The following is a 27,470-nucleotide window of genomic DNA, read 5'->3' as shown; positions in this document are numbered from 1 at the left end:
GAAACCTTTCAATATATAAATGTAAACATGATTTTAAAACAATTTAAATATAATACATAGAAATGTTGTGGGACTATAGTAGATGAAGAATCAATATTTTTTTAGATTGAGTATTTATTGGGTCATTATGTTAGTATATTATGTATGTTTGTAATAGTGTGTTATATGTGGAAATGTGTTCGTATTATAAATTGTATTTGAATGTTTAAGGACTCTTGGAAGATTAGTCCAAATGGGGACCTCAGAACACTAAAAGAGATCCAAATAAAATAAAATAAAATCATGAGGTAGTCACCTGGAACGCATTTCAATTAACAGCTGTGCCTTGTTAAAAGTTAATTTGTGGAATTTCTTTCCTTCTTAATGCGTTTGAACCATTCAGTTGTGTTGTGACAAGGTAGTGGCGGTATACAATGGACATTCGAACCGATGGAAATCTGTCCTTTGGTCTGATAAGTCCATATTTGACCGCTGTGTCTTTGTGAGACGCAGAGTAGGTGAACGGAGGATCTCCACATGTGTGGTTCCCACCGTGAAGCATGGTGGAGGAGGTGTGATGGTGTGGGGGTGCTTTGCTGGTGACACTGAACTGTAATTTGTTTAGAATTCAAGGTACACTTAACCAGCATGGCTACCACAGCATTCTGCAGTGATACGCCATCCCATCTGGTTTGTGCTTAGTGGGACTATCATTTATTTTTGAACAGGACAATGACTCAAAACACACCTCCAGGCTGTGTAAGGGCAATTTTACCAAGAAGGAGAGTGATGGAGCGCTGCATCAGATGACCTGGCCTCCACAATCACCCGCCATCAACCCAATTAAGATGGATTGGAAAAGTATAAATAAAAACCCTTGAATGAGTAGGTGTGTTTTATAAAGATCCTGTCGTACTGCATTTTATTATTTTGTACAAAGCGTGCAAATAAAGACACCTCCAAGGACCTACCCCTCAGGAATGACACAGAGCAAAGCAGCAAAGCCTGCATCCTTCCACAATCTGTGGGTGTTTTAAGGTTTCATCGTAGTTTCTGTTATTGGGGTTATTGTGGTCTGTTCCAGGACAGCATTAGCAGCCTGCTACAGTGCAGTAGGTTCCTGTGGCAGTGACAGTAAGGGCCTCCAGGCTAAAGAGGGGGTCTCTGGTGGTGTAGAAATCACACATACACTGTGCTTACCCCTCCAATAGCCTCTGGATGCTAATGCTGTACCAGTCAAAATAGCAGCCTGAAGGGTGTCTGGAAGAGCTGGTACAGAGAGAGGTAGTGCTGATAGGGCCTAGGCCTTTTTGTGAGTCAGCCTCTGTGGTCAGACCATTGTCACTATCTGGTCTGACCCATGTTCAATTCCGTTCTGTGGGCAACTGGGCATCACCGAGTTGGCTCAGCAGAGAAACATCAATGGCTAGGTGATCAATCCCAGTTAGAGGGCGTTAGGGGGAGTGATGAGCTCTGCAGCAGACTTGAACAACTCAATCGCTGGTTGAAAACTGTTTTCTGCTCTTCCCAAAAGATTGAATTTGTAGATGATTGTCCATCTTTATGGGACTCACCCACAAACAGGACCAAGCCTGGTCTACTGAAGAGTGACCGACTTCATCCTAGTTGGAGGGGTGTTCTCATTTTATTTAACTCCTCTAGCTCCAAAATGAGATAAGGTGCAGGCCAGGCAGCAGGCTGTTAGTCTGCCCCTAGCACAGTCAGTGTAGTCAGCTCAGTTTCCCCGATTGAGACTGTGTCTGTGACTCGATCTAGGTCGGGCAAAACTAAACATGGTAGTGTTCGCCTAAGCAATCTCACTGGAATAAAGACCTCCATGTGTGTCATTCATGAAATAGATTGTGATAATACTTCACATCTCAAAATGGGATTACTTAATGTTTGATCCCTCACTTCCAAGGCAGTCATAGTCAAATTAACTTGATGTGATTGGTCTGACTGAAACATGGCTTAAGTGTGATGAATTTACTGAGCTAAATAAGGCCTCTCCTCCTGGTTACACCAGTGACCAAACCCCCTGCGCATCCTGCAAAGGCAGAGGTGTTGCTAACATTTCTGACAGCAAATATCTCTTTTGAGGTTCTAGTCATGAAATCTATGGAGTCTACTCAACTTCTTTTGTATTTTTGTATTTGTTTTTGTATTTTACTCCTTTTTTCTCCCCAATTTCGTGATATCCAATTGCGATACAAATCTGATCTAGTCTCATCTCTGCAACTCCCCAATGGGCTCGGGAGAGCGCAATGAGCCAAGTAAAGCCCCCCCCCCCCCGGCCAAACCCTCCTCTAACCAGGATGACGCTGGGCCAATTGTCGCCGCCCTATGAGACTCCCGGTCACAGCCGGTGGTGACACAACCTTGGATTGAAACTGGGTCTGTAGTGACGCCTCAAAAAAGCAGGATTCCCCAAGTGAAGATGGCCTTCATGAATTCATGAACTTTTTTGGCAAAAATATCATGATCATTAGAAAAATGATGGACTCCTCTTTGAAAAACTCAGTTGTCCTGAGACTGCACATAACTGTCAGGACTTCAGCTCAATGAAGACGCTCAAGTTTTTTTATCCTGTATCTCTCTACACAGTCACAAAAACAGTCATGGCCTCTAAACCTTCCAACTGTCTTCTGGACCATAATCCTACTAAACTACTGAAAGAGCTACTTCCTGTGCTTGGCCCTCCTATGTTGAACAAAGTAAACGGCTCCCAATCCTCCGGATGTGTACCAAATTCACTAAAAGTGGCAGTAAATAAAGCCTCTCCTGAAAAAGCCAAACCTTGACACAGATTAGTTAAAAAGATATAGGCCTATATCAAATCTCCCATTCAGCGCAAACATTTTATAAAAAGCTGTTGCTCAGTAACTCTCTGCCTTCCTGAAGACAAATAATGTATACAAAACGCTCCAGCCTGGTTTAAGACCCCATCATAGTACTGAGACCGCACTCGTGAAGGTGGTAAATTACGTGTTAATTGCGTCAGACCAAGCCTCTGCGTCTGTCCTCGTGCTCCTAGACCTTCGTGACGCTTTCGACACGATCGATCACCACATTCTTTTTGAGAGATTTTAAACCCTAATTGGTCTACACGTAGATGAAACATGATGAAGCCCCAAAATTGCCAACCCTGAAAGCCTGTGATTCAGGCATGAGAAAGTGGATGCAGGCATATTATTTTAAACTATATAAAACAGAGATGCTAATTCTACGACCCAAGAAACAAAGAGATCTGCTGTCGAATCTGACAATGAATCTCAATGGTTGTACAGTAGTTAAACAAAACTGAAGGACCTCGGCATTACTCTGGACCCTGATTTGTCTTTTGACGAACGTATAAAAAATATTTAAAGAGCTGCTTTTTTCCATCTTCGTAACGCTGCCTAAATCAGAAATGTTTTGTCCAAAAATTATGCAGAAAAGATAATCCCTGCTTTTGTCACTTCAAGATTAGATTTCTGCAATGCTCTACTCTACGGCTACCTGGATCAGGCACTAAATAAACTTCAGTTAGTGCTAAATACGTCTGCTAAAATCTTGACTAGAGCCCAAAATGTTTATCATATTACTCCAGATAATATTACTCTAGCCTCTACACTGGCTTCCTGTCAAGGCTAGGGCTGATTTCATGATTTTACTGTTAAACTAAAAAACATTACATGGACTTGCTCCTACCCATCTCTCCGATTTGGTCTTGCCGTACATACCTACACGTACGCTACAGTCACAAGACACAGGCTTCTTTATTGTCCATAGAATTTCGAAACAAACAGCTGGAGGCCATGCCTCAGGACTACCTGGCCTGACGACTCCTGGCTGCCCCAGTCCCCCTGGTCATCTCCCTCCCTCAATTTACACCTGAGGTGCTAACCTGTTGCAACCTCTACAATCACTGTGATTACTATTGGACCCTGCTGGTCATCGATGAATGGTTGAACATCTTGAAGAATGAGCTGGCCTCAATGGACATGTACTCTTGTAATCTCCACCCAACACAGCCAGAAGAGGACTAGTGAAAACTGCTGATGTAAAAAGGGCTTTATAAATACATTTCATTGATTGATTGATCAATATCCTTACAGACTTATTGAACATAAGAGAATCACTGAAAACCTTGAAATCCACGCCCACTCAAAACAAGACAGCCCTAGACAGCTTACAGGGAGGAGGTGAGGGCTCTGGGATTGTGGTGCCTGGAAAACAACCTCTCACTCAACGTCAACAAAACAAAGGAGATGATCGTGGACTTCAGGAAACAGCAGAGGTTGCACCCCCCTATCTACATCAACGAGACCGCAGTGGAGAAGGTGGAAAGCTTTAAGTTCATTGGCGTACACATCACTGACAAACTGAAATGGACCACCCACACAGACAGAGTGGTGAAGAAGGCGCAACAGAGCCTCTTCAACCTCAGGAGGCTAAATAAATTTGGCTTGTCACCTAAAACCCTCACAAACGTTTACGCATCACCGGGGGCAAACTACCCGCCCCTCCAGTACACCTACATCACCCGATGTCACAGGAAAACCAAAAAGATTATCAAGGACATCAACCATCCGAGCCACTGTCTATTCACCCCAATTCATCCAGAAGGCGAGGTTAGTACAGGTGCATCAAAGCTGGGACCAAAAGACTGAAAAACAACTTCTATCTCAAGGCCATCAGACTGTTAAACAGCCATCACTAGCACATTAGATGCTGCTGCCTATAGGCATAGACTATAAATCACTGGCCACTTTAAGGAATTGAACACTGGTCATTTTAATAATATAACATATCTGACATTACTCATTTCAGACAGTTGAAGTCAGAAGTTGACATACACTTAGGTTGGAGTCATTAAAACTCGTTTCTCAACCACTCCACAAATGTCTTGTTAACAAACTATAGTTTTGACAAGTCGGTTAGGACATCTACTTTGTGCATGACACAAGTAATTTTTCCAACAATTGTTTACAGACAGGTTATTTCACTTATAATTCACTGTATCAGAATTCCAGTGGGTCAGAAGTTACATACACTAAGATGACTGTGCCTTTAAATAGCTCTGAAAATTCCAGAAAATTATGTCATGGCTTTAGAAGCTTCTGATAGGCTAATTGACATCATTTGAGTCAATTGGAGGTGTACCTGTGGATGTATTTCAAGGCATACCTTCAAACTCAGTGCCTCTTTGCTTGACATCATGGGATAATCGAAAGAAATCAGCCAAGACCTCAGAACATTTTTTGTAGACCTCCACAAGTCTGGCTCATCCTTGGGAGCTATTTCCAAACGCCTGAAGGTACCACGTTCATCTGTACAAACAATAGTACGCACTTATAAACACCATGGGACCACGCAGCCGTCATACCGCTCAGGAAGGATAGGCGCTCTGTCTCCTAGAGATGAACGTACTTTCGTGCAAAAAGTGCAAATCAATCCCAGAACAACAGCAAAGGACCTTGTGAAGATGCTGGAGGAAACAGGTACAAAAGTATCTAGATCCACAGTAAAACGAGTCCTATATCGACATAACCTGAAAGGCCGCTCAGCAAGGAAGAAGCCACTGCTCCAAAACCGCCATAAAAAAGCCAGACTACGGTTTGCAACTGCACATGGGGACAAAGATCATACTTTTTGGAGAAATGTCCTCTGGTCTGATGAAACAAAAATAGAACTGTTTGGCCATAATGACCATTGTTATGTTTGGAGGAAAAAGGGGGAGGCTTGCGAGCCAAAGAACACCATCCCAAACGTGAAGCACGGGGTGGCAGCATCATGTTGTGGGGGTGCTTTGCTGCAGGAGGGACTGGTGCACTTCACAAAATAGATGGCATCATGAGGTAGGAATATTATGTGGATATATTGAAGCAACATCTCAAGACATCAGTCAGGAAGTTAAAGCTTGGTCGCAAATGGGTCTTCCAAATGGACAATGACCCCAAGCATACTTCCAAAGTTGTGGCAAAGTGGCTTATGGACAACAAAGTCAAGGTATTGGAGTGGCCATCACAAAAAGCACTGACCTCATTCCTATAGAAAATTTGCGGGCAGAACTGAAAAAGCGTGTGCGAGCAAGGAGGCCTACAAACCTGACTCAGTTACACCAGCTCTGTCAGGAGGAATGGGCCAAAATTCACCCAACTTATTGTGGGAAGCTTGTGGAAGGCTACCCGAATCGTTTGACCCAAGTTAAACAATTTAAAGGCAATGCTACCAAATACTAATTGAGTGTATGTAAACTTCTGACCCACTGGGAATGTGATGAAAGAAATAAAAGCTGAAATAAATCCTTCTCTCTGCTATTATTCTGACATTTTGTCACATTCCTGACCTGTTTTCTGTTGTTTTGTATGTGTTTAGTTGGTCAGGGTGTGAGTTGGGGTGGGTATTCTATGTTGTGTGTCTAGTTCGTCTGTTTCTATGTTCAGCCTGATATGGTTCTCAATCAGAGACAGCTGTCAATCATTGTCCCTGATTGAGAATCATATATAGGTGGCTTGTATTGTGTTGGGGATTGTGGGTGGTTATTTCCTGTCTCTGTGTTTGTGTTCTGCACCAGCTAGGACTGTGACGGTACGTTCTTTTGTTATTTTGTATAGTGTATTGTTTAGTGTTGATTAAATTCATTATGGAAAATTACCACGCTGCGTATTGGTCCTCTGATCCTTCTCGCCTCTCCTCGTCTGAGGAGGAGGACGACTTAGACTGCTGTTACACATTTCACATTCTTAAAATAAAGTAGTGATCCTAACTGACCTAAAACTGGGAATTTTTACTAGGATTAAATGTCAGGAATTGTGAAAAACTGAGTTTAAATGTGTTTTGGCTAAGGTGTATGTAAACTCCCGACTTCAACTGTATATACTGTTTTCTATACTATTCAATGGTATCTCATTCACATAATACTGTTTACATATCTTGCATTACTCATATGTATATACTGTATTCTATACTATTCTACTGTATCTTAGTCCGTTCCGCTCTGACATCGTTCATCCATATGTATATAGTCTTAATTACTTCCTACTTAGATGTGTGTGTATTGGGTATATGTTGTGTAATTTGTTAGATATTACTTGTTAGATATTACTGCACTGTCAGAGCTAGAAGCACAGGCATTTCACTATACCCACAATATAATTTTACTATTCTACAATGTAGATGTGACCAATAAAATTAGATTTTGATCAGAGCTGAATGCTGACTAACAGTGTGGTTAGAGTACAGAATGTCTCGGGGACATTACTTAGAGGAAGTGGTCCTGAGAGGATGAGTCAATCATTATGTAATTTACAACTACTACATTCTAATTGATCTGTCAATCCATTGACATCAAACTACCACGATTAAGAAAACTTTCTATGTCCAACACGCTCTCTTCTCTGTCTTTCTCATGACTCTCGCTCTCTCTCTTCTCTGTCTCTCTCATGACTCGCTCTTTCTCTTGCTCTCTCTCTTCTCTGTCTCTCTCATGACTCTCGCTCTCTCTCTTCTCTGTCTCTCTCATGACTCGCTCTTTCTCTTGCTCTCTCTCTTCTCTGTCTCTCTCATGACTCTCGCTCTCTCTCTTCTCTGTCTCTCTCATGACTCGCTCTTTCTCTTGCTCTCTCTCTTCTCTGTCTCTCTCATGACTCTCGCTCTCTCTCTTCTCTGTCTCTCTCATGACTCGCTCTTTCTCTTGCTCTCTCTCTTCTCTGTCTCTCTCATGACTCTCGCTCTCTCTCTTCTCTGTCTCTCTCATGACTCGCTCTTTCTCTTGCTCTCTCTCTTCTCTGTCTCTCTCATGACTCTCGCTCTCTCTCTTCTCTGTCTCTCTCATGACTCGCTCTTTCTCTTGCTCTCTCTCTTCTCTGTCTCTCTCATGACTCGCTCTTTCTCTTGCTCTCTCTCTTCTCTGTCTCTCTCATGACTCTCGCTCTCTCTCTTCTCTGTCTCTCTCATGACTCTCGCTCCCTCTCTTCTCTTCTCTGTCTCATGACTCGCTCTTTCTCTCAGACTCTCTTGTCTCTCTCATGACTCTGTTGCTCTTTGGATCTCTCCTTCGGCAGTGTGAAGTGTTTGAAGCGATGAGTGACGGGGACAGACAAAAGCTTTTCGTGCAAGAGAGCTGTGAGCAAAACGAGTGCCTTCTCTACTTCACAACATACTTGTCAAAATACATTTGAAGTAAAGTGGTTACTATCCATTAGTACCATTTTAATACCATTGTTACGATGGCCACTTGGTACTGCCCTCACTGACTGCAACTGTCATGATTATCTTTAGACAGTAGACACTACAACGACAAGTGGTCCAAGTGGCACGTTGTGTATTTGGCGTCTACACTGACATCATCTCTAAGCTAAGGGGATCTGATTAGGAACAATTCTGACATTCTGGATTTAGGTTCTGTTCCAATAGACACTAGCATACAGAATGCATGCCCAATTAAACACTCAATTCATTTAATATGTTCAATGAATTAAACACACTGCTTCATAATAAGTGGTATACTAGTTAGTGACCATGACAATGAGCAGTTTTCATTTGAATCTATGGTGACCCAGGGCTGGCAGAGAAGTGTTACCTGATGGTGGGTTAACCCCCTGCAGTCCAGGGGAGGGGGTGTCCAGGCTCAGTTTCCTCTTGGCTTCCAGGACTGGGTTCTCAAACTGGGTCTTCTGATTGATATGGCTGCAACACAGAGACAAGGGACAAGACAGAATACTCACTGGAGAGATCAGTATTACATGCATAGAGTGCTACTGTACATACTGTATAAAAAACACAAAAAAATACAACCTCAAGCGAGGACTAATACACACTTCATAAATCTTAGAGAAGGTGAAACCGACCAAAAGATAGTGAGGCTTATATGTTTTCACAGCCTTATTTCAATGTTTTCCTTCTCCTCCTAGAGCTATGACACACAGTTCTCTGGATCTCTTAATTTGGCAGCAACACAAAAGCCAAGTAATCTCTCATCTCTCTGGAGCCGTTTTCTTCAATGGTTTGTGTCGTGACCAAAACTCAAAACAGTTTTGTCTGTTTCACAGTACCCTTACACAGTACAGTCTGGTGACATCCCAGAGCACTATCCAGTCATTGCAAACCTCTGGTACCAAGCTTATATTACATCACAGGGATCCTATTCAAATCAGAGACACACCAACACAGCACTTTCTCATCTGTAAACCACAAAGAAAATGACACTGCAGTACTGTTGACACGTATAACCACTGATCTAAGATCAGTGGAATAACCCTATACCCAAGATATATATCCTGTCCACAATAGCCCCATCTGATTGACCTAGGATCCGTAAAGCAGCCTGTGGTCCTCCTGTTCCCTGTAGCTGTAGAGCTGTAGATTCCCAGGCCAGCCCTTTGTGAGATGAGCCCCCAGGTTGAATGGAAAGCATGGAAAGCAGCTGATCTGCATAATGTGCCTGTGCTTTAACAGTTGTAGCTTAGCCCCAGTCGTTCCTCAGTTTTTTTGGAAGGGATGCCACTCCTGCTCTGCTCGCTGAATCACATGCATGCGGAGTGTGTGTATGTGTGACAATGTGTGTGTGTGTGTGTGTGTGTGTGGGTGTGTGTGTGTGCCCCTGATAAATCAAAAATTAAAACTTCAGCAGAGCGGAGAAAAATACACTCCCTGTTGACAGCACCCCAACCCAAAATATCTTCCCGCGGTCCTATACGTGTGTCAATTTGTGTGTGTGCCAGTGTGTGTGTGTGTGTTTCGAAGAAAAGTACTGTTTGTGCTCTTGTTGGGCATGAGTCATGCTGAGAGTTATCCTCACTATCCAATCAAAGAACAGAAGTGCTCCTCCGTGACTGAGTGTGCTCAGTCCTCTATGTTCTTCTGATTGCCATGACTCGTTCTCTACTTTAGTTAGAACATAATGATCCATTGTGTTTTACCGTATTCATTCAAAACAAAAAGAGGGAAAAAAGCCCTGGTTGTCCCGGTGATCCTCGTTTCCTCTCCTCAGAATACTCCTTCCTGCTACTCCCATTGGAGGCCATGCTGGCTAAACTGTGTGCCAGTGTGCATTTGTCAGTGAGGCGAGGCGGTGAGCATCACTCATTCTCTGGACCCCCAGTGCCCCCTGAACCAGGCAGTGGCACCCCTGCAGAGCTCAGGAATGCTGTATGGGAAGGCCAGCTGTCCTTAGTCCATCTTCTCAACTGCTACTACAGGCTTGAAAAGCACACTAACTGACAGCCTCACAAGCGCAGGTCTGCCTGTCCAGCATCTCCAGCATCTCTCAATGACTTCAACTTGGTGTACAGAAATCCCAGCTCATCCCAGCTCATGAAACAAACACTTGTTATTATCAAATAATAACCATGCCACTACTTCCTGTAAAACCACAACTATCAGGAGAGGTGTACGTACTCCACGTAGTAGATTCCATACTGTGGGTCCTCAATCTTTTCCCAGCCATACGGAAGTTCTGCAGGCAAGAGACAGACAGAAGCAGATGCAAATCATTGTGCTGCTAAAGCTCTGGAACAACTGGTACATCATCTACACACGCAATGAGACACACAGCTGTAAATGGAAGGGGGTAGAGAGAGAAGAGCGAGAAGAAAGAGAGAAAGAGTGAGAGACAGAGAGAGAGAGGGGAGAGGGGGAGAGGGAGGGAGGCAAAGAGAAAAGCGATAGACAAAGAGAGACACAGAGACAGACAGAGAGAGTTGCAGAATACCTGACCACTGTGACTGACCCAAACTTAAGGAAAGCTTTGACTATGTACAGACTCAGTGAGCATAGCCTTGCTATTGAGAAAGGCCGCCGTAGGCAGACCTGGCTCTCAAGAAAAGACAGGCTATGTGCACACTGCCCACAAAATGAGGTGGAAACTGAGCTGCACTTCCTAACCTGCCAAATGTATGACCATATTAGAGACACATATTTCCTTCAGTTTACACAGATCCACAAAGAATTCAAAAACAAACCCAATTTTGATAAACTCCCATATCTACTGGGTGAAATTCCACAGTGTGCCATCACAGCAGCAATATTTGTGACCTGTTGCCACAAGAAAAGGGCAACCAGTGAAGAACAAACACCATTGTAAATACAACCCATATTTATGTATATTTATTTTCATTAACTATTTGCACATTGTTACAACACTGTATATAGACATAATATGACATTTGAAATGTCTTTATTCTTTAGGAACTTCTGTGAGTGTAATGTTTACTGTTACATTTGATTGTTTATTTCACTTTTGTTTATTATCTACTTCAGTTGCTTTGGCAATGTTAACATTTGTTTTCCATGCCAATAAAGCCCTTGAATTGAGAGAGAGAGAGAGAGAGAGGGGAGAGAGAGAGAGAGAGAGAGAGGGGAGAGAGAGAGAGGGGAGAGAGAGAGAGGGGAGAGAGAGAGAGGGGAGAGTGAGAGAGGGGAGAGTGAGAGAGGGGAGAGTGAGAGAGAGAGAGGGGAGAGTGAGAGAGAGAGAGAGGGGAGAGTGAGAGAGAGAGAGGGGAGAGTGAGAGAGAGAGAGAGAGAGAGAGAGAGGGGAGAGAGAGAGAGGGGAGAGAGAGAGAGGGGAGAGGGGAGAGAGAGAGAGGGGAGAGTGAGAGAGGGGAGAGTGAGAGAGTGAGAGAGAGAGAGAGGGGAGAGTGAGAGAGTGAGAGAGGGGAGAGTGAGAGAGGAGGAGAGAGAGAGAGAGAGAGAGAGAGAGAGAGAGAGAGAGAATGTGTAGTTGGAAGCAAGGAAATGTGTAGTTGTTATGCCCATGCTGAAAAAAATGATGGTTTGTCTTTTCCCAGCGGTGTGTGAGTGGAATCTGGAGTGTGTGCTGTCCTGTGACGAACACATGCAGGGGGAAAGAGTGCTTCACGCAAGAGGAGACTGTGGAATTGCCTTTTCAGAGATACAGCGCTGATGAGCTCTCCGCAGGTCTCCCACAAGCCATTAGGGACAGGGGCAGGCTGGGTCCTGCTTAGTGGTTGACAGTCTGTATGTGTGTTTGTCTATACTGTAGGTCACACACCTCTGTGGCATAGGGGGTCTCCACTCATAATTACAGTATGTTTAATGTGGTCTATTCAGACTGTGGACAGTAATGTGTGTGTGAGTGAGAGAGAGTAGTGAGGGTGAATGAGTGCATGTGAGTGAAATATTGCTACAAGATGCTTGTGTAAGAAAGATTAGTGCTACTACACCGTCTGTATATGAGAACGTGTGTGTGTGTGTGTGTGTGTGTGTGTGTGTGTGTGTGTGTGTGTGTGTGTGTGTGTGTGTGTGTGTGTGTGTGTGTGTGTGTGTGTGTGTGTGTGTGAGAGAGATTCTCACCTCCATCCTCACACCTCTCCGGGGGCTTGGCCTTCTTGGCCAGCCTGGGGTCCAGCCAGGTAGTGGTCTTGGTGTTGTGACTGTGGAGACAGAGAGGCACAACTTTACAAGCTGAACAAAAAGCATCACAACACCACAACAACTAGGTGAACTATAGCTAGCTATTCACCAGCCAGTATTTGGAAACAACTGTCCCCTTGCGCTCCCTAACCATTCTGCCAACCCCCAAACAAATCTAAATAAAGGGCCCTTCAAAAACACAAACTTATGTAATTATTTTGGAATCCAATGGCTCTTTCAGGGAAAGAACAAAAGGAGCAGGTGCCTTTGAGGGAGGGATGGAGGTAGGAAGAGATGGAGGGAGGGAGAGATGGAGGGAGGGAGAGATGGAGGGAGGGAGGGAGGGAGAGATGGAGGGAGGGAGGGAGGTAGGGAGGGAGAGATGGAGGGAGGGAGGGAGGGAGAGATGGAGGGAGGGAGGGACGGAGGGAGGGAGGGAGGGAGGGGAGGGAGGGAGGGAGGGAGGGAGGGAGGGACAGATGTAGGTAGGGAGAGGTAGTCAGAACCGAATAGAGGCAGATAGTTCCTTTGATGGAGGAATGGAAGGAGGGATGGAGGAAAGGAGAGGGGAAAGGAGGGAAAGGTAGAGCCGAACACAGAGAGCAAAGAGAGCAGGCCTCTGGGGGCATTTCATTTGCCGAATTGTCTCCTGTGAAGCGAGAATGGGCTATTGATTTTAGGCAGGCTACAGCACCTGGCCCTGACTTCTGTAGGCTGTGTGAGCCACACAAACAGACTGACTGGTAAGCAATGGAGGGAGAGGCCCAGCGCTTTAAGCCCAAGCCAAGTACCATCACATCAAACACAGGAAAAAAATACACCTGTATTCTAGACGATAGATGGGTTAAAATAATGAATAATTTCACAAATCCTCTTCCATAATTATAATAAAAATAATACTATTGTTGGGGCCTCCCGGGTGGCACAGTGGTCTAGGGCACTGCATCGCAGCGCTAGCTGTGCCACCAGAGTCTCTGGGTTCGCGCCCAGGCTCTGTCGCAGCCGGTCGCGACCGGGAGGTCCGTGGGGCGAAGCACAATTGGCCTAGCGTCGTCCGGGTTAGGGAGGGTTTGGACGGTAGGGATATCCTTGTCTCATCGCGCTCCAGCGACTCCTGTGGCGGGCCGGGCGCAGTGCGCGCTAACCAAGGGGGCCAGGTACACGGTGTTTCCTCCGACACATTGGTGCGGCTGGCTTCCGGGTTGGAGGCGCGCTGTGTTAAGAAGCAGTGCGGCTTGGTTGGGTTGTGCTTCGGAGGACGCATGGCTTTCGACCTTCGTCTCTCCCGAGCCCGTACGGGAATTGTAGCGATGAGACAAGATAGTAATTACTAGCAATTGGACACCACGAAAATTGGGGAGAAAAGGGGTTAAAAATAAAATACTATTGTTAACTTCTCCAACTACTGTACTGCTACTGTATGTCTGAGCCGCAGAGAAACAAGTAGGATACTGTATGTAACAGTGTAACACAGACTTTAGAGTGGAACAAACTAATCTCTGAACAAACTAATCACCATGCTCTCTTTCAAAACTACCTCTCGCCACTTCTAGCATCCCCAACACCACGCTGGCACTGTATTGGAGTAGAGAACCAGAAGACCAACACTTACTCTATGAAGTAAACCATTCCCGTCTCTGTGTAGGCCATCTCCCAGGTCTTGGGCAGCGGTTCCTGGCTTTCGTCACGTGGTAAGGTGCTCCAGGTCCTGAAGTCCACAGCCCCACTGCTGGACTGGTTATAGCTGGGCACAGCCTTCATCCACTCCTGTCCAGCCTTGTCCTTGTGCTCTGTGGCCATATCACCGGAGGGAGAGAAAGACAGGGGGAGGGACAGGGGGAAGGAGAAGGGTGGTGAGCGTGTGGAGGCTGCATGGTGAGCATGTGGAGGCTGCATGGTGAGCGTGTGGAGGCTGGGTGGTGAGCGTGTGGAGGCTGGGTGGTGAGCGTGTGGAGGCTGGGTGGTGAGAGTGTGGAGGCTGGGTGGTGGGTGTGTGGAGGCTGGGTGGTGAGCGTGTGGAGGCTGGGTGGTGAGCGTGTGGAGGCTGGGTGGTGGGTGTGTGGAGGCAGGGTGGTGAGCATGTGGAGGCTGGGTGGTGAGCGTGTGGAGGCTGGGTGGTGAGCGTGTGGAGGCTGGGTGGTGAGAGTGTGGAGGCTGGGTGGTGGGTGTGTGGAGGCTGGGTGGTGAGCGTGTGGAGGCTGGGTGGTGAGCGTGTGGAGGCTGGGTGGTGGGTGTGTGGAGGCAGGGTGGTGAGCATGTGGAAGCTGGGTGGTGAGCATGTGGAAGCTGGGTGGTGAGCGTGTGGAGGCTGGGTGGTGAGCATGTGGAAGCTGGGTGGTGAGAGTGTGGAGGCTGGGTGGTGAGCCCTGTGAGCTCCATGCATCTCTCTCTGCGGCTTCCCTGGACAGACTGACTGTAGGCTTTAGACTGTTACACACAGCAAAGAACAGGAGAGGGAGAGAGAGGGGAGTAGAGAAAGGGAGGGGACAAAGAGAGAGAGAGATGGAAGTGCAGCAAGTGTGCCACAGGATTTGCATGTCAGCAGTGATGTTCTGTAGAGCGAGAGGCTCAACGGCAACAAGAGCAGAGCTGACCAACACCACACTTCAGCCTTACCCAGCCCCGAGCTAAGAACCCAGACCATATTAGCATCACTAAACCTTGCCCTGTGAATGTGTGTGTGTGTTTTGTGTGTGTGTGTGTGTGTGTTTTGTGTGCGTGCGCTCTTATCTGCAGGTTTGGATTTGCATGCCTCTGACCTAGCTCATTACTGTATTCAGAGTTGACTTCTGATCTGAAGGGAGAAAGAAAACTACCCATAAAAGAGGAAGAGCTGTCAGAAGGAGAGTAAAGTGCATGACATGAAAGTCAAGTGATTTTCTTTACATACAGTACTCATTCAATATTTTTTCTTTATTTGGACTATTTTCTACATTGTAGAATAATAATGAAGACATCAAACCTATGAAATAACACAATCATGTAGTAACCAAAAGTGTTAAACAAATCAAAATATATTTGAGATTCTTCAAAGTAGCCACCCTTTGCCTTGATGACAGCTTTGCACACTCTTGGCATTCTCTCAACCAGCTTCACGAGGAATAATTTTCAAACAGTCTTAAAGGAGTTCCCACATATGCTGAACACTTGTTGGCTGCTTTTCCTTCACTCTGCGGTCCAACTCATGCCAAACCATCTCAATTGGGTTGAGGTCGGGTGATTGTGGAGGCCAGGTCATCTGATGTAGCACTCCATCACTCTCCTTCTTGGTAACATAGCCCTTACACAGCCTGGAGGTGTGTTTTTGGTCATTGTCTTGTTGAAAAACAAATGATAGTCCCACTAAGCGCAAACCAGATGGGATGGCGTATCGCTGCAGAAGGCTGTGGTAGCCATGCTGGTTAAGTGTGCCTTGAATTCTAAATAAATCACTGACAGTGTCACCAGCAAAGCACCCCCACACCATCACACCTCCTCCTCCATGCTTCACGGCGGGAACCACACATGCGGAAATCATCCGTTCACCTACTCTGTGGCTCACAAAGACACGGCGGTTGGAATTAAAAACCTAAAATTTGGACAAAAATGTCTAAATCAGACCAAAGCACAGATTTCCACCAGTCTAATGCCCAAGCAATTCTCTTCTTATTATTGGTGTCCTTTAGTAGTGGTTTCTTTGCAGTAATTCGACCATGAAGTCCTGATTCACACAGTCTCCTCTGAACAGTTGATTGTTGAGATGTGTCTGTTACTTGAACTCTGTGAAGCATTTATTTGGGCTGCAATCTGAGGCTGGTAACTCTAATGAGCGTATCCTCTGCAGCAGGTAACTCTGGGTCTTCCTTTCCTGTGGCGGTCCTCATGAGAGCCAGTTTCATCATAGCGCTTGATGGTTCTTGCGACTGCACTTAAAGAAACGTTCAAAGTTCTTGAAATGTTCCAGATTGACTGACCTTCATGTCTTAAAGTAATGATGGACTTTCATTTATCTTTGCTTATTTGAGCTGTTCTTGCCATAATATGGACTTGGTCTTTTACCAAATAGAGCTATCTTCTGTATACAAACCCTACCTTGTCACAACACAACTGATTGGTTCAAACGCATGAAGGAAAAAATCAATTCCACAAATGTACTTTTAACAAGACACACCTGTTAATTGAAATGCATTCCAGGTGACTACCTCATGAAGCTGGTTGAGAGAATGCCAAGAGTGTGCAAAGCTGTCATCAAGGCAAAGGGTGGCTACTTTGAATTATCTCAAATATAAAATATATATTGTGTGTGTGTGTGTGTGTGTGTGTGTGTGTGTGTGTGTGTGTGTGTGTGTGTGTGTGTGTATGCACGTACAGACCATACAGTGATGAGTATGCATTCTCAATATCATTTGAACACCACATCAGTCATTGAACAGTCAAGCTTATATAAAAACAGCCTTAACACTGCTCTATCTACAAGCCCGGCTTCAATATAGACTATATATACAAAAGTATGTGGACACCCTTCAAATTAGTGGATTCGGCTATTTCAGCTACACCCTTGCTGACAGGTGTATAAAATTGAGCACACAGCCATGCAATCTCCATAGACAAACATTGGCAGTAGAATGGCCTTACTGAAGAGCTAAGTGACTTTCAATGTAGCACCGTCATATGACTTTTCCAATCAGTCAGTTCGTCAAATTTCTGAAGGTCAACTGTAAGTGCTGTTATTGTGAAGTGGAAACGTCTAGGAGCAACAACGGCTCAGCTGTGAAGTGGTAGGCCACAAAAGCTCACAGAACGGGACTGCGGAGTGCTGAAGCACATAGCGTGTAAAGAACGTCTGTCCTCGGGTGCAACACTCATGTCAGCACAATAACTGTTCGTCGGGAGCTTCATGAAATGGGTTTCCATGGCTGAGCAGCCACACACAAGCCTAAGATCACCATGCTCAATGCCAAGCCTCAGCTGGAGTGGTGTAAAACTCGCCACCATTGGACTCTGATGCAGTGGAAATACGATGAATCACGCATCACCATCTCGCAGTCCGACAAGCGAATCTGGGTTTGGCGGATGTCAGGAGACCACTACCTGCCCTAATGCATAGTGCCAACTGTAAAGTTTGGTGGAGGAGTACTGGTCTGGGGCTGCTTTTCATAGTTAGGGCTAGGCCCCTTAGTTCCAGAGAAGGGAAATCTTAACGCTATAGCATACAATAACAAACGATTCTGTGCTTCCAACTTTGTGGCAACAGTTTGGGGAAGGCCCTTTCCTGTTTCAGCATGACAATGCCCCGTGCCCAAACCGAGGTCCATACAGAAATGGTTTGTTGAGTTCGGTGTGGAAGAACTCGACTGGCCTGCACAGAGCCCTGATCTCAACCCCATCAAACACCTTTGGGAAGAATTGGAATGCCGACTAATGCTCTTTTGGCTGAATGGAAGCAAGTCCCCGCAGCAATGTTCAAACGTCTAGTGGAAAGTCTTCCCAGAAGAGTGGAGGCTAATATAACAGCAAAGGGGGGACCAACTCCATATTAATGCCCATGATTTTGGAATAAGATCTTTGACGAGCAGATGTCCACATACTTTTGGTCATGTAGTGTATAATAGTATTGTTTGATGCATGTACAATATGCCTGAATTTATGTCATCCTCCCTGCTACTTTGCAAACCCATTGAGAAAAGCATCCATTCAGTCAGGAGACTCACCAGGGACAGCTATAGGTGATGTGGGTATGATGCACTACATAGGTAAAGGTAGAACTGAGGGTGTCTCGTCAAGAACAAAATAAATCATTTGGAGGAAAAACGTGAATCGAGTGTTCTCTTCATCCAACCCATGCACCCATTGTTGTGTGTGCCCAAGGCTATAGTGATAGAGATGGTGTGCAGGGGAACAGCTCAGGTCTGCACACCTTGCTAATGTGGCTCTCTGTTTGTACAGTCCATGGCCTGTCTAACTGTTCCTAGACCTGTGCTTCAGTCTCTTTTCCTATATTGGTAGAGCATTGCGCTTGGAAAGCCCGGGCCATGGGTTCGATTCCATCTGGTGTCACCCATATGAAAGATGTATGGATGCATGACAGTAAGTCGCATTGGATTATAGTGTCAGCTAAATACCATATATTAAATTGTTATTATTGAGGAGTCTCAGAATAAGAAAGCTGATATAGGATCAGTTTGTCTTTTAGGTCATAATGAATAAGACTTTATGGACAGCGGGAACCTGATCCTAGATCAACATTCCTCCACTGAGACACTTTATGACTCTCTTACTGTTCTTAGAACTGTGTTTAGCAGCCCAGCCCTCAGGGCCTGCCCAAGGCCCCTCTGATATGCACATCTGCCTGATCACAACAGAGACATTAAATCAGGCAGAGAATGTACTACCCAGGTGCCCAGCTGCAGGCAGGACCCTGGAATCGGTACAGGGTACAGTCATGGGCATGGGCTTAGGTCCATGGGACTAGACAGACTGACCATCTGACGGACGGGAGGGCTACATTGTCCTCTCTGTCATTGGCACCATGCAGACTCGGAACGGGGGAATGCCCTTTGGACGGAGCCAGAGAGAACCACAGACCAAACAGGGGACAGCTGTGCTGTGGGAACAGAGAGGAGCAGGGGCCAGCTGGAAGCACCCCAAGCCCAGAGGAGAGGCACTCTACAGGGGAAGCCTGGAGGGCAAATGGGACAAGACCAGATGCTGCTCCAGGGATGGCGGGATGGAGGGATGGGGCCCAATGTACCCAATCACTCTGTCTATCATATCGTCTACAGTATGTCCCCCATCTGATGTGCATAGCCTCCTCCATGGTACCACACTGGTCTCACCAATGGTCGCTGTATACACCACGGGATACCTTTTCGTCAGAAAATGTTTTGGTCGTGTTTGGAATCCATTATCTGGATAAAACTCCTTTCCTATATGCCCAGTTGGATGCTGCCTTTTCTCTACGAGCTGTGGCACTTGTAGTTTTTCTTTTTGTTTACAGTTCATGTGAGGATAATATCTCCAAGGGAAATAAAACAAGAACAAACTGTATCCCTTTAACCAGGGATTTCTACATTATTGATCCAGCTAGATGGAGAACGACTTGACTTTGTAGAGTTTGGATTTAGAAGAGACCTTCTGTAAGGGACAGATGAATAATCCTGGGATGTCCCATTTGGGGGAAAGAGAGAATGAGGGTGATGGTGGGTGGAGGGAATGAGGGTGATGGTGGGTGGATGGAATGAGGGTGATGGAGGGTGGAGGGAATGAGGGTGATAGTGGGTGGAGGGAATGAGTGTGATGGAGGGTGGAGGAAATGAGGGTGATGGAGGGTGGAGGAAATGAGGGTGATGGTGGGTGGAGGGAATGAGGGTGATAGTGGGTGGAGGGAATGAGGGTGATGGAGGGTGGAGGGAATGAGGGTGATGGTGGGTGGAGGGAATGAGGGTGATGGTGGGTGGAGGGAATGAGGGTGATGGTGGGTGGAGGGAATGAGGGTGATGGTGGGTGGAGGGAATGAGGGTGATGGTGGGTGGAGGGAATGAGGGTGATAGTGGGTGTAGGGAATGAGGGTGATAGTGGGTGTAGGGAATGAGGGTGATGGTGGGTGGAGGGAATGAGGGTGATGGTGGGTGGAGGGAATGAGGGTGATAGTGGGTGTAGGGAATGAGGGTGATGGTGGGTGGAGGGAATGAGGGTGATGGTGGGTGGAGGGAATGAGGGTGATGGTGGGTGGAGGGAATGAGTGTGATGGAGGGTGGAGGGAATGAGGGTGATGGTGGGTGGAGGGAATGAGGGTGATGGTGGGTGTAGGGAATGAGTGTGATGGAGGGTGGAGGGAATGAGTGTGATGGAGGGTGGAGGGAAGGAGGGTGATGGTGGGTGGAGGGAATGAGGGTGATGGTGGGTGGAGGGAATGAGGGTGATGGTGGGTGGAGGGAATGAGGGTGATGGTGGGTGGAGGGAATGAGTGTGATGGAGGGTGGAGGGAATGAGGGTGATGGTGGGTGGAGGGAATGAGGGTGATGGTGGGTGGAGGGAATGAGGGTGATGGTGGGTGGAGGGAATGAGGGTGATGGTGGGTGGAGGGAATGAGGGTGATGGTGGGTGGAGGGAATGAGGTTGATGGTGGGTGGAGGGAATGCGGGTGATGGAGGGTGGAGGGAATGAGGGTGATAAGTGGGTGGAGGGAATGAGGGTGATGGTGGGTGGATGGAATGAGGGTGATGGTGGGTGGAGGGAATGAGGGTGATGGTGGGTGGAGGGAATGAGGGTGATGGAGGGTATAGGGAATGAGGGTGACGGTGGGTGTAGGGAATGAGGGTGATGGTGGGTGGAGGGAATGAGGGTGATGGTGGGTGGAGGGAATGAGGGTGATGGGTGGAGGGAATGAGGGTGATGTAAATAAAAGCCCTTTCTCTTTCTCATCCCTCTTTCTCTCATTTGAGCAGCATGGGCAGCTATTGTTGAGCCAGAACAAATTGATCTCTGACAAAGTGAAAGAGTGAATGTTCGAGCATATTAGGCTCCCTGGGATGTCGCCATTGGTTGACCTGTGATGCATTAGGGGCACTAGTTTCGTTCAAATCAAATCAAATCAAATGTTATTAGTCACATGCGCCGAATACAACAGATGTAGACCTTACAGTGAAATGCTTACTTACGAGCCCCTAACCGACAGTACAGTTAAAAAAAATATGGATAAGAATAAAAGATAAAAGTAACAAGTAATTAAAGAGGAGCAGTAAAAAATAACAATATATACAGGGGGGTGCCGGTACAGAGTCAATGTGCGGAGGCACCGGTTAGTTGAGGTAGTATGTACATGTAGGTAGAATTAATTAAAGTGACTATGCATATATGACAACAGAGAGTGGCAGTGGTGTGGAGAGGGGAGGGGGGGGGGGGGACAATGTGAATAGTCTGGGTAGGCATTTGCTAGATGTTCAGGAGTCTTATGGCTTAGGGGTAGAAGCTGTTTAGAAGCGTCTTGGACCTAGACCATGCCCTTTTGTACCGCTTGCCGTGTGGTAGCAGAGCAAACAGTCTATGACTAGGGTGGCTGGAGTCTTTGACAATTTTCAGGGTCTTCCTCTGACACCGCATGGTACAGAGGTCCTGGATGGCAGGAACCTTGGCCCCAGTGATGTACTGGGCCGTTCGCACTACCCTCTGTAGTGCCTTGCGGTCGGAGGCCGAGCAGTTGCCATACCAGGCAGTGATGCAACCAGTCAGGATGCTCTCGATGGTGCAGCTGTATAACCTTTTAAGGATCTGAGGACTCATGCCAAATTTTTCAGTCTCCTGAGGGGAGACTGAATCCACTTCACGACAGTCATGCTGTGCTTGGAACATGTTAGTTTGTTGGGGATGTGGACACCAAGGAACTTGAAGCTCTCACCCTGCTCCACCGCAGCCCGTTTGATGAGAATGGGGGTGTGCTCGGTCTTCTTTTTCCTGTAGTCCACAATCATCTCTTTTGTCTTGATCACATTGAGGGAGAGGTTGTTGTCCTGGCACCACACGGCCAGGTCTCTGACGTCCTCCCTATAGACTGTCTCGTTGTTGTCGGTGATCAGGCCTACCACTGTTGTGTCATCGGCAAATTTAATGATGGTGTTGGAGTCGTGCCTGGCCGTGCAGTCATGAGTGAACAGGGAGTACAGGAGGGGGCTGAGCACGCACCCCTAAGGAGCCCCTGTGTTGAGGATCAGCGTGGCGGATATGTTATTACCTACCCTTACCACCTGGGGGATGCCCGTCAGGAAGTCCAGGATCCAGTTGCAGAGGGAGGTGTTTAGCCCCAGGCTCCTTAGGTTATTGATGAGCTTTGAGGGCACTACGTTGATGAAAGCTGAGCTGTAGTCAATGAATAGCATTCTCACATAGGTGTTCCTTCTGTCCAGGTGGGAAAGGGCAGTGTGGAGTGCAATAGAGACGGCATAATCTGTGGATCTGTTGGGGTAGTATGCAAATTAGAGTGGGTCTAGGGTTTCTGGGATGATGGTGTTGATGTGAGCCATGACCAGCCTTTAAAAGCACTTCATGGCTACAGACGTGAGTGCTACGGGTCGGTAGTCATTTAGGCAGGTTACCTTAGTGTTCTAGGGCACAGGCACTATGGTGGTCTGCTTAAAACATGTTGGTATTACAGACTTGGACAGGGAGAGGTTGAAAATGTCAGTGAAGACACTTGCTAGTTGGTCAGCGCATGCTCACAGTACATGTCCTGGTAATCCATCTGGCCCTGCAGCCTTGTGAATGTTGACCTGTCTTAAGGTCTTACTCACCTCGGCTGCGGAGAGCGTGTTCACACAGTCGTCCGGTACAGCTGGTGCTCTCATGCATATTTCAGTGTTATTTGCCTCAAAGCGAGCATAGAAGTAGTATAGCTCGTCCGGCAGGCTTGTGTTACTGGGCAGCTCTTGGCTGTGCTTCCCTTTGTAGTCTGTAATGGTTTGCAGACCCTGCCACATCCGACAAGCATTAGAGTCGGTGTAGTACGACTCAATCTTAGTCCTGTATTGACGCTTTGCCTATTGTTAGCCTTTAGCTCAGTGCGGATGCTGCCTATAATCCATGGTTTCAGGTTGGGGTATGTATGGTCACTGTGGGGACGACGTCATCGATGCATTTATGAAGCCAATGACAGATGTGGTGTACTCCTCAATGCCATTGGAGGAATCCCGGAACATATTCCAGTCTGTGCTAGCAAAACAGTCCTGTAGCTTAGCATCTACTTCATCTGACCACTTTTTTATTGATCTAGTCACTGGTGCTTCCTGCTTAAATGTTTGCTTGTAAGCAAGAATCAGGAGGATAGACTTATGGTCAGATTTGCCAAATGGAGGGCGAGGGAGAGCTTTGTATGCATCTCTGTGTGTGGAGTATAGGTGGTCCAGAGTTATTTTCCCTCTGGTTGCACATTTAACATGTTGATAGAAATGAGGTAAAACTGATTTAAGTTCCCCTGCATTAAAGTCCCTGGCTACCAGGAGCGCCACCTCTGGGTGAGCGCTTTCTTGTTTGCGTATGGCGGAATCCAGCTCATTCAGTGCTGTATTGGTACCAGCCTCTGACTGTGGTGGTATATAAACAGCTTCAAAGAATATAGATGAGAACTCTCTCGGTAGGTAATGCGGCGCAGCTTATCATGAGAAACTCTACCTCAATGCGTGCAATAGCTCGAGACTTCTTTAGATATCGTCCACCAGCTGTTGTTTACAAAAATACATAGACACTGCTGTTCTATCCTGCCGGTACATCGTACAACCAGCCAGCTGTATGTTGATATTGTCGTCGTTCAGCCACAGCTCCGTGAAGCATAAGATGTTACAGTTTTGAATGTCCCATTGGTAGTTTAATCTTCCCAATAACTCCTCCATTTTTTTTGTCCAAAGATGGCATGTTTGCGAGCAGAATTGAGGGGAGTGTGGGTTTATTCGATCGCCTCCTACTCCTCAGAAGACAGCCCGCCCTCTGGCCTCTCTTTCTACGCCTCTTCTTCACGCAGATCACTGGGGTCTGGGCCTGTTCCCGAGGGAGCTGTATATTGGGATCGTCAGAGTCGTGAAAGAAGAAAAAGGATTCTGCAGTCCTGATGTCTCACAGTTCTTTTCGGTCATTAGAGACGGTAGCGGCAACATTATGTACAAAACTAGTAAAAAAATAAATGACAAACAACGCAGATAAACGAACAAAGAACACAATGGGTTGGGGGCACGTAAAACGCCTTCTGCTCCGGCGCCATCTTAACTACCAACAATATCAATGTTGTTGATGATCAGTTTGAGGCAGTTTGTGGGAGAGGATGGGAACATGTTGCAGGACAACACGGACAGGACATCTTACCTGTGAGTCCGTTGACCAGGGGAGACCTCTCTCTCTCCTCCTCGTCCTCCTCCTCGGGGGCTGCACTGTCCTTCCTGTCCATTTTGCTGACGGAGGTGGTGCGTTTCCTCTGGACCTCTGTATCAAACTCCTCATCAAACAGCACCTGATCTACCAGGTCAGGTTGCACCGGGCTGGGCTCCGCTGGGGGCTTGGGCGTCCCGTAGTAGTTCCCTGGTAGAGAACACACACAGCAGTGTCAATAGAAACAGTCAGTAACCGGGTAGAGACGATGATACTTTATTAATCCCCAAGGGGACGTTATGTTGTGGAAACAACTGTCTGATTCCAATGAATACAGTACTGGTCAAACGTTTTACAACAGCTTCTCATTCAAGAGTTGCTCTTTATTTTTACTATTTTCTAACATTCTAACATATTTTCTAAAGGGTGGCTATTCTTCAAATAGCCACCCTTTGCCTTGATGACAGCTTTGCACACTCTTGGCATTCTCTCAACCAGCATCATGAGATAGTCACCTGGGATGCATTTCAATTAACAGGTGTGTCTTGTTAAAAGCTAATTTGTGGAATTTCTTTACGCGTTTGAGCCAATCACTTGTGTTGTGACAAGGTATACAGAAGATAGCCCTATTTGGTAAAAGACCAAGTCCATATTATGGCAAGAACAGCTCAAATAAGCAAAGAGAAAAGACAGTCTGTTATTACTTTAAGACATGGAGGTCGGTCAATCTGTAAAATTTCAAGAACTTTGAAAGTTCCTTCAAGTGCAGTCGCAAAAACAATCAAGCACTATGATGAAACTGGCTCTCATGAGGACCGACCGCCACATGAAAGGAAGACCCAGAGTTACCTCTGCTGCAGAAGATAAGCTCATTAAAGTTACAAGCCTCAGAAATTGCAGCCCAAATAAATGTTTCACAGAGTTCAAGTAACAGACACATCTCAACAATCAACTGTTCAGAGGAGACTGCGTGAATCAGGACATCATTGTTGAATTACTGCAAAGAAACTACTACTAAAGGACACCAATAATAAGAAGAGACTTGCTTGGGCCAAGAAACATGAGCAATGGACATTAGACCGGTGGAAATCTGTCCTTTGGTCTGATGAGTCCAAATTGGAGATTTTTGGTTCCAACCGCCGTGTCTTTGTGAAACGCGGTGTGGGTGAACGGATGATCACCGCATGTGTATTTCCCATCGTAAAGCATGGAGGAGGAGGTGTTATGGTGTGGGGGTGCTTTGCTGGTGACACTGTCAGTGACTTATATAGAATTCAAGGCACACTTAACAAGCATGGCTACCACAGCATTCTGCAGTGATACACCATCCCATATGGTTTGGGCTTAGTGGGACTATCATTTGTTTTCCAACAGGACAATGGCCCAACACACCTCCAGGCTGTGTAAGGGCTATTTGACCAAGAAGGAGAGTTATGGAGTGCTGCATCAGATGACCTGGCCTCCACAATCCCCTGACCTCAACTCAATTGAGATGGTTTGGGATGAGTCGGACCGCAGAGTGAAGGAAAAGCAGCCAACAAGTTCTCAGCATATGTGGGAACTCCTTTAAGACTGTTGGAAAAGCATTCCAGGTGCAGCTGGTTGAGAGAATGCCAAGAGTGTGCAAAGCTGTCATCAAGGCAAAGGGTGGCTATTTGAAGAATCTCAAATCTCAAATATATTTGGAATTATTTAACACTATTTCGGCTACTACATGAATCCATATGTGTTATTTCATAGTTTTGATGTCTTCACTTAAATTCTACAATGTAGAAAATAGCAAATATAAAGAAAAACAATTGAATGAGTAGGTGTTCTAAAACTTTGGACCGGAAGTGTATATGGCAGGTGCAACCACTCACATGCACATACGCACGCACGCACACAGAGAGAGAGGATAGAGATAGCCGGTCAGAAACAGTCGTTCAATGACAGCCCTGGAGGAGAGATAGGACAGTTTATACTCAGCATGTCAACACTAAAAAGGGAAATGGATTCCCCACTGTAATGCAGTTCTGACCATAGTCTGGGCTCACTCTCCCTCTCTCCTTCCCCATCTCCCTCTCTCTCTTCTTATTGTCATATTTACTGCAGTGCAGTGCTGGGCTGTGCTCCCCAGAGCCCCGTGACAGAAGCCTTTATCCAGGACAGACCGGGCGAGGCGCTGCCTGGTTGTATTGGCTCTACTGGCTGTTTTATTGTCCTGTGTTGTGCACTGTGGTGCCCAGGGCCAAAACAGCACAGCTCCCTCCGTGAGGAGAGGAACACTCTTTTTTAACTCCCTCCCTCCCTCCCTCGCCTTCTATCTCTCCCTCCCTCCCTCCCTTGCCTTCTCTCTCTCTCTCTCTCCCTCCCTCCCTCACCTTCTCTCTCTCCATCTCTCCCTCGCCTTCTCTCTCTCTCCCTCACCTTCTCTCTCTCCTTCTCTCCAATGCCTTCTCTCTCTCTCCATCCCTCCCTTGCCTTCTCTCTCTCCCTCCCTCCCTCCCTCACCTTCTCTCTCTCTCCCTCTCTCCCTCGCCTTCTCTCTCTCCCTCTCTCCCTCACCTTCTCTCTCTCCCTCCCTCCCTTGCCTTCTCTCTCTCTCTCTGTCCCTCCCTCACCTTCTCTCTCTCCCTCTCCTTCTCTCTCTCTCCCTCCCTCCCTTGCCTTCTCTCTCTCTGTCCCTCCCTCCCTCACCTTCTCTCTCTCCCTCTCCTTCTCTCTCTCTCCCTCCCTCCCCCACCTTCTCTCTCTCCCTCTCCTTCTCTCTCTCTCCCTCCCTCCCTTGCCTTCTCTCTCTCTGTCCCTCCCTCCCTCACCTTCTCTCTCTCCCTCTCCTTCTCTCTCTCTCCCTCCCTCCCCCACCTTCTCTCTCTCCCTCTCCTTCTCTCTCTCTCCCTCACCTTCTCTCTCCCTCGCCTTCTCTCTCTCCCTCAGCTTCTCTCTCTCCCTCTCTCCCTCACCTTCTCTCTCTTTGTCCCTCCCTCCCTTGCCTTCTCTCTCTCCCTCTCCTTCTCTCTCTCTCCCTCGCCTTCTCTCTCTCCCTCTCTCCCTTGCCTTCTCTCTCTCTCTCGCCTTCTCTCTCTCTCCCTGGCCTTCTCTCTCTCCCTCGCCTTCTCTCTCTCCCTTTCTCCCTCACCTTCTCTTTCTCTCTCTCTCTCCCTCGTCTTCTCTCTCTCTCCCTCGCCTTCTCTCTCTCCCTCTCTCCCTCACATTCTCTCTCTCCTACTGTGGGAAAGTTGACCCAATTTCTCGATTTCTTTTCACCTCCTCACAGCTAACCAGACAGAACAATCTAAAGAAAGAGAGGAAGGGGGAGAAAC

General features: G+C 46.7%; 1 protein-coding gene across 2 annotated transcripts in view; it reads right to left on the bottom strand.

Moving 5' to 3' along the window:
- Positions 1-27,470, bottom strand: part of LOC129829812 (membrane-associated guanylate kinase, WW and PDZ domain-containing protein 3-like) — a 360,522-nt gene that overhangs the window by 39,954 nt on the left and 293,098 nt on the right. For both annotated transcript variants that reach the window (XM_055891748.1, XM_055891747.1), the window contains exons 4-8: positions 24,163-24,375; positions 13,949-14,126; positions 12,277-12,356; positions 10,363-10,420; positions 8,546-8,652 (exon numbers count right to left, since the gene is read on the bottom strand). In XM_055891748.1, coding sequence (XP_055747723.1) covers positions 8,546-8,652; positions 10,363-10,420; positions 12,277-12,356; positions 13,949-14,126; positions 24,163-24,375 — 636 coding nt within the window. The remainder of the gene's footprint in view (positions 1-8,545; positions 8,653-10,362; positions 10,421-12,276; positions 12,357-13,948; positions 14,127-24,162; positions 24,376-27,470) is intronic.

The sequence above is a fragment of the Salvelinus fontinalis genome, chromosome 31 (genome assembly GCF_029448725.1).
Source record: "Salvelinus fontinalis isolate EN_2023a chromosome 31, ASM2944872v1, whole genome shotgun sequence".
In the NCBI taxonomy this organism is placed as follows: Eukaryota; Metazoa; Chordata; class Actinopteri; order Salmoniformes; family Salmonidae; genus Salvelinus; species Salvelinus fontinalis.
This window is presented reverse-complemented; position numbering and strand designations above follow the sequence as displayed.